This window comes from Stigmatopora nigra, chromosome 15, assembly GCF_051989575.1.
Source record: "Stigmatopora nigra isolate UIUO_SnigA chromosome 15, RoL_Snig_1.1, whole genome shotgun sequence".
NCBI classification, from domain to species: domain Eukaryota; kingdom Metazoa; phylum Chordata; class Actinopteri; order Syngnathiformes; family Syngnathidae; genus Stigmatopora; species Stigmatopora nigra.
This window is the reverse complement of record NC_135522.1, coordinates 11,679,043-11,686,615: the sequence shown is the minus strand read 5'-3', so window position 1 is coordinate 11,686,615 and position 7,573 is coordinate 11,679,043. Positions and strand designations below refer to the sequence as shown.

At 44.6% G+C, this 7,573-nt stretch overlaps 1 protein-coding gene across 1 annotated transcript in view; it reads right to left on the bottom strand.

Annotated features, from left to right (window-relative positions):
* notch3 (notch receptor 3) overlaps positions 1–7,573 on the bottom strand; it is a 45,895-nt gene continuing 38,322 nt past the window's right edge. The window contains exons 26-33 of the mRNA XM_077734264.1: positions 7,052–7,191; positions 6,741–6,969; positions 5,407–5,497; positions 5,157–5,325; positions 4,777–5,084; positions 3,429–3,576; positions 2,990–3,087; positions 1–2,920 (exon numbers count right to left, since the gene is read on the bottom strand). Of these exons, the coding sequence (XP_077590390.1) occupies positions 1,523–2,920; positions 2,990–3,087; positions 3,429–3,576; positions 4,777–5,084; positions 5,157–5,325; positions 5,407–5,497; positions 6,741–6,969; positions 7,052–7,191 (2,581 nt within the window). The 3' untranslated portion in view covers positions 1–1,522. The remainder of the gene's footprint in view (positions 2,921–2,989; positions 3,088–3,428; positions 3,577–4,776; positions 5,085–5,156; positions 5,326–5,406; positions 5,498–6,740; positions 6,970–7,051; positions 7,192–7,573) is intronic.

Genomic DNA, 7,573 nt, shown 5'->3' with positions numbered 1-7,573 from the left:
TTCTGCTAAATGAAGTACACTTTATTTTTGTCTTTTTTAGTACATAATCATTTGAGAAACATAAGTCTTTTCAAGCAAAAGATCTACCCGGGAACAAACATATGTACATACAAAAAATGTTGAAAATTTGAAATGTACAAACACTCAGTGCGACCCGGTAGGAATAACTGGCAGGCAAGTTACACAATATATATATTTATAAAACCCCGAAAATGAATCGAACAAAAACAACAACAGTTACGTACGTATATGTCAAGTTGGAGTCGAACTTTGAACAAAAGTGGACAACAATTAAGAAAGACTAATAGGATTACAAGTAGTCACATTTTCTATGGGAATGGTGAGACGTTTGTGTACTAAAGGTAATCAAATGACTATAAAATGCTCATTTGATTTTGTTTAAAGTCTGATGGGATTTAAGCGCTTGATTTTCTGAGCGCATCTTCCATCCATGGAAGTTGTCAAAAGATAAAAGGCACCGCACTACATGGTAGCGTTCTTTACTTTATTCTCTCCCGACATTCATTTTAGGATAATAAGCCTTCAACTGATCCCAAGAGATGTAATGACACATGAAAAATTTTGAAATTTGCAGGGAAACCTGATGGTGACAAATTCTAAAATAGCAGCTGGTGAATGTAGCTTAGTAAATATGAAGTGACAACTAGAAAAGGAATGCATTTACTAACAAGGATACAAACAATCTACAGTCAATAAAAAAAAGGCAGTGACAAAGCTGATTTTAAAGGCAACGCAAGTTGAAATTGGTCTTTAAAATGATGACAATGAAAAACTAACATATTAATCAGGATTATTTTTTTAAGGCCGTATTAAAAAACAAAAAACAACAACAACAAAAAATCTATCGACATGCTTTCAATTCTATTCCCATCATAAATAGAAAATGGTTTCACCAGTCACCACTTCAAGTGCTTAGGACACACTCGTCTACATTCTTATTTTTATTATTCGAAAGAAAATTGATGGGCAACATTTGAATGAGCCTAATAAATACCAGGATGGTTGATGAGCAGGCCTGAAGGATAAATTAAATTAGAAATCAAATGACAGGAGGTGACCCTTTTTTTTTAACGTGAAACTAATAAGGAGTGTGATAATAGCTACATAAATTCAAACAATAAATAAAAATAGACGAGTTCCCTTCAACTTTGAGCTACTTTTAAATGTTAGTTTTCAGGAGACTAACCAGTCTTTTGAAACAAAAGACTTGGTTTTCTTCATTATATTTCTTTTTTTTTTTAAATTAAGTCCATCTGTGACAGAATTACTTTATTAAATTGTCTGTTGGTTTGTCAGACAACACCTTTTCTGTGTCTTACGACTTGACCGCAAACGATGACGGTGATAGATGTCCAATCATCTTATGTTGAACCATTTTAAACCATCCGCTTCAAACGGATAAGACGTCTATGATCGTCAACGGCTGCCAACGACTTAACAAGTCAATCCAAATCCAATAACAAATCTTGGAAACTGGAAGTTTGACATGCGAACTGCATCTTTAAGCAAAGACCTGCATATTTTTGTTGGCTTCCGCAACTTGGGGGATTTGGGTCTGAGCAGAGCCAGCGACGGCGGGACTGGGCGTGGAGTCTGACCAGTCGGAAACGCACTGAGGGGAGGGGCTGGACCAGGCCTCTGGCGACTCGGGAGAGGGGGTAAGGTAGGGGTGCTCGGTGGGAAGGTGCAGGTAATGCTTGGGCGTGGCATCGAGCGTCGACGTATAGCTGTGCTGTGACGGCGGGGTGGGATAATCCTCCTGGTGGGGCGGGGCTTGAACGGGTTGGGCCACGCCTGGCGGGGCTTGAGGGGCAGGGTGCTGGAAGAATGGAGGGAGGGTGGCTTGTGACGTCTGCGGCGTGGGCGGTGTGGACGAGGTTACGTGAGGCAGATTCTGCTGGCCCCCCATGTTGTGGCTCATGACCTGCTGCTCAGTGATGGAAGGCAACTTGACCGGGCTGACGCTGGGCGTGGAGCCCACGGGAGTTGGTTGCAACATGGCGCCGCGGTACATCTGCTGCTGATGCATGAGCATACTCTGCTGCTGCACAGTCGGGCCGGGTGGGCGCATGACTGAGGCCTGGCCGTTCTGTACCAAGCTCAGCACGTGCTGACTGCATTGGGAGGTGGGTGCCCGGGCGTGCCAGTCGAAGGGCACGCTGACCGGGCTCACCAGATTGAGTGCCATCTGGCCCGACGGGCTTAGAACGTAGCCACGGCTCATATCCGGAGCTACGCATCCCTGCATGGACACGTTGCCCAGATCATTGAGTTGCGACAGCGATACGGCGAAGGGTCCGCCACCGGTCTCCAGCATGCCGGCGTGGATCATAGGTGTGCCAGGTACCGACATAGATGGGTGGAAGAGCCCTGGTGACGGCATAGCTACCGGGGACGTGGGGTTGGTGATGTAGCCAGCATTGCTGGCGCCGCCGTGGGGGGAGTCCAGCGAGTCCACCGGAGAGAGGGTGACTGAGCTCTCCAGCAAGGCGCTCTGCATGTCTAAGGTCAACTTCTTGTTGCGGGCTTTGGCCGAGTCCTTAAGACCGCCACTGTGCTGACCACTCAGGCCAGACCCCTTGGGCCCAGGCCGTCGGTTCTTCTTGCCCTGCGGGGTGCTCTTGAGACTGGGAAGGAAGGCGCTAGGCGGGCACATGAGGGGCGACAGAGTGTGTCCCCCAGAAAGGTGAAGTCCGGGTCCGCCATGGCCCTGGGGGCTCCTCACCGTGTTGAACTCATCCAGCAGCTGCACGATGTCATGGTGCATGCGCTCCTGCGCGATATCTCTGGGCAACCTGTCCATGTGATCTGTAATCTCCCGGTTTGCCAAGTGGGCCAGCAAAACTCTGACCGCCTCGCAACTTCCTTCACGAGCCGCTAGGAACAGAGGTGTCTCCTCCTGCAGGGGGCACGTGTGGAAGGTTACCACAAGATGTTCTCATACTAGCGAAAAAGCCAATCATAATACCTTGAGATCTTGCATGTCTTTGTTTGCGCCGTTCTTCAGCAAGGCCACAGTTGCGTCCACGTTGTTAACAGCAGCGGCCCAGTGCAATGCAGATTTACCTGAAGGAGAACAAAATTTGAATTTTGAGTGTTTGATGTCATCCTTCTGATATCATGATTTTTGTATTTCTTTTCACTTTTTTTGTCAAATTAGTTTTGACTAAAGAGACGAGGAACAACCTGAATCGGTGGCCAGAAGATCGCAGGGCACAAGGAGACAAAGGACAATCATGCATACTCACACCTATTCTAAGTGGCAATTTAGAGTGTCCAATCAAACAAAATATTAATTCACTCTCTATCTGTAGTGTCATCAATGACAACTTTAAATGAGTGTACTTTAAATGATGAAAATCTTGCTCATGTTGTAAAAATAAGCTGTTCCGGTATGATAGGCTTACCCTGTTCATCCACAGCATTGACGTCTGCATGGCAAGTGATGAGTTCCTCCACCATTCCCTCCACTGCCAGCCTGGCGGCCAGTACGAGCGCAGTGGAGCCATCGTACATGCGCGAGTCCAGATCTGTGGCCCTGTTTCGGATCAGGATCTTTGAAAATGCAAAAATGAGTTAAAATTGTGTGTCCCATTCACATTCAACCTTTTACAGCATCCATTAATAAGAATAGATCCTGGGAAGTTTACTCAAAGTTCGTGCAAGTTTCAGTAAAATAAATCTCAGGCAGGCAATTGATCCACTATACCAGTGGTCCCCAAACTATTCCAGAAAGAGCCGCAGAGGGTGCAGATTTTCGTTCCAACCTGTAAGAGGAAACCTTCCCACCAATCTGGTATCCTGGACATCAATCAGTGGATTGGAGTCAGGTGCTTCTTTATTCAGCAGAAACCTTATAGGTTAAATTGTATCTGTTGGATCGGTTGGAACAAAAACCTGCACCCACAGCGGCCCTCGGGGACCAGTTCGGAGACCTCTGCACTACACCATCAGGTGGCTCAGTCTAAATTATGCATTCATTCAACTTCCATACCACGCATCCTTGTAAGGATTCCTGGAGTAGAACACTACACCATCAGGTGGCTATAGTTTTAACTATTGATCATAAAAAATGTCATATTCTGCTGCTAGCTTGAATGTGTGTTCTGTTACAGAGCCCAGGTGTGTCACAGTGGAAGCTCATTATATTCTACGCTATATGCGCCCCTACTTGTTTTTGAGTTAGTGCTTGCTATAGTACTCGAATCCCGTTTCGGCGAAACGTCCGTTTTGCGAAATGCCCATTTGGCAAACTGTCCTTTGGCGAAACGTCCGTTGGCAAAACATTTTTCAGCTAATCGTCCGGTCACGACTTGCTATACATGTCTTTGTATCCTCTGGCTTGTAAGTGGCTTTTTTTTTGTGTTTTTTTATCCTTATACACCTCTCTTGCAGTGCCTTACTCATCACCTCAGTTCTCCTTATGTTTTGTCAGATCCCGTTGGCCCTTTTGTCACCAACTCTTTTTGTGACTTCATTTTTCAGTTTGCATTTTGTGTGTGTTTTGAGTTGAATAAATATTATAATGGCCTCACTGGTGCAAGTTGTTGTTTAAGGGGTCGAAAGCTACTTAGGCCTCCATGGACCATAACAGAAAAATGGAAAGAACTTGTTTTTCTTCCGTATTTTCAAGTGTATTTTTTATGCAGTGGAGTCATAAAAAAATAGTTATTACAATACTGATATCGCAGTGATGGTCAAGTTGTAGCAAGTTAATTGACATTGATGCACAGCTTCAAATAATAATAATGTTACCTGGAACACTCCCTGCGCATCAGCTGCTACGGCGGCATGCAGTGGCGATCGTCCGGTGTTGTCTTGAGCATTGGCATCCGCCCCAGCATCCAGGAGTCTCTTGGCGGCGTCGGCACGGGCGTAGCGAGCCGCTAGGTGAAGCGCGGTCTCGCCCGTGCGATCTGTTTGGGCGGCGAGTGAGGCGCCTTGGTAGATGAGGTCTGAAATGATGTTCGCTGAGCACTCCTCGCTTTCCTCGTCTTCGGCAGCCACCTCAGACTCCAGGCCTCCGCCACAGAATGACGCCAGCATCAGCGGAGTAAAGCCATCTAGTAAAATAATAGCCAAATCAAAATGCGGTCAATTTGATAGGATTGATCTTATTTGTTGCCAAGACCAACCTGGTCCCCGAACGTTTACATCCATGCAGTCGCTTTCAAACTCCCCTTGCGGAGGCGTGAGCGCCATGGTGGGCGGCACTCGGATGTCTGCCGCCGCCAGGTGATGCTGTGTCCACTGTCGGCTGTCAACAGCGTCCTCACCGTCTGACAACAAGCTAGGCTCTTCCATCTAAACATACCAATCAGAGGTGTCATGGTAAGGATTTAATCGTAGTACATGTAATTTTTGTGGGTCGATAAGTTGACTAACCTTTAGTCGTTTGGGCTCTGGACAGTCGGCTTCTATCCATTGGTCGCTGTGATCTCCGAGCAGAGATTCCTCAACAGTTTTGGGCATATGTCTGTTGATGATACAAGAGGACAGGTGTCAAACTCAAAGGGTCATCATTATTTCACATGCAAGTACGATCACTCCATATTGTTACCTAACAAATGGTAAAGATACCTGGTTTAATAATTAGAAATCAGTAAGATAAGGACTGATAACAAAAATTGGTTGCAGTTATTCAACATGCGATGACTCAGTGGCTGTCTTTGACAGTGCAAAATGTGGGCGGCCTGGCAGAGAATGAACGACTGTTCATTTGCTGCCACCCCTTCATGTCAAATGAATTGGACATAGTGACAAACTCAATCAAATTCACAGCAGAAGGATAAAAAGAGCCGAATGATTGAATTCTATCACCGTCAATGGCAAGGATTGAGTTAATAATAACAATCTGCCACTTTCAGGGTCTTAAAGTCTTAAATGAAAATCATAGAAAGGATTTGACTCATGATTTTTCGCCTATCTGTTTGTTTGTGAGGTTGTCCATGAACATTCAGAATTGACATTAAATTCAGTTATAAGTTGATCTTAAAAAGCTCTTTCATTTTACTTGATGAAGTCTGGAATTGTCATTTGAGCATGAAACATACAATAATGAACATGATTTGCTTTTGCAGGGCATGTAAAATGATAGTGTGCAGCATTTGGCGCATGGGCCTTAAGTTTAGCACCAATGATGTAGGGTAATATAGAAAAAACATTAACCAAAGTACATTGGTATTTAGGAAAAATGAACTGTAAGCTTGTTTGTACTGTTGTATAATCACGTTGTATGTGCCGATTCTATCCTATTTAGTGCAGAGTGGGCAAACTATTCCCCAAACGGCTGCAGTGGGTACAGGTTTTCATTACAACCCATAAAGAGGACACCTATTCACCAATATGGTGTCCTACAAGTGCAATCAGTGGATTACAGTCAGGTGCTTCTTGTTTTCTGCAGAAATCTCATTGGTTTAAGGTTCTTTGCTCGATCGATTGCACCAAAAACCTGCAACCACAGTGGCCCTCGAGGACCGGTTTGCCGAACACTGATTTTGTGCCATTCTCATTGAGTGTTCAATCTTGTGTTTTTCAGTCATCCTTCTGCTCTGAAATTAAATATGTTCATCAGTATTTTATGTCCAATTCAAGTAAACCGCTTCAAATGCATTTGAGATCCATCGCCAAAGATTGCAGCCAATGAGTTAACAACTGTTTTTCATTGTACAGATTTAATTACTACCTTGAGTTCCAGCTCAAGTTTCTTTTCAACTTACTTCATTCCAAGAGCATCCTGGCCCACCGGCTCCCTTCGGTTCTTGTTGCTGCTGTGTTCCTTCTTGAGGAAAAAACCCTCGGGGAACCAAAGTGTGCTGTGCTCTCGCTTTCTTCGGGTAATCAGCATTCCAATAACCATGATGATTAGCAGGAAAAGTGAGGCGATGCTGACCAGCGTTAGCTTGCCCCACTGAGGAATTGGGTCTGTTATGTCCACAATTTTTTCTCCTGTGCGTGTTAAGAAAAGACAGTGATTGTAGACACCTTCATCTTGGTTTCTACTGCGATCGTTGCATATGCTTCTACCCACCGCGGACTTCTTTGAGGGGGTATGGGAAGCGAAGCATTTCGACGGCCGACAATGCTCCGAGGTAGTCAGCGGCACTTTCAGGTGATGGGAAGCAGTCGTCGGTACACAAGCGGTTGTCGATTTCCAGGTACACTATTGAGCTGTGAAGCCACAAAAAAATTGAATGTGTGCATACATGTGGAAGTATTTGCTCTCCACAATAATATACAATGTATTGAAATAGGTTTGTCACAAGTAGACATCCATTTGAAGGAAGAAGCTGGCAGTCTGGATTGAAGGTCTAGTCATGTTAATGACAACCAATGAGAGTAAACTTTACATGTTTGTCAAACTATAAGTTGATTAGCCATGGTTCTGCGCTTTCTAGTGCTTATATGTAAGCTCAATGACAGCGGCCATTTAAAAAAAAAGCATAAATTGAAACACCACACACAAGGAAACACTAAATTCAACTTTTTAGTGAAATACATTTTATATAAACTGATTAGTTGCCATTTAGAGCCATAGACCTCCCATCCATTT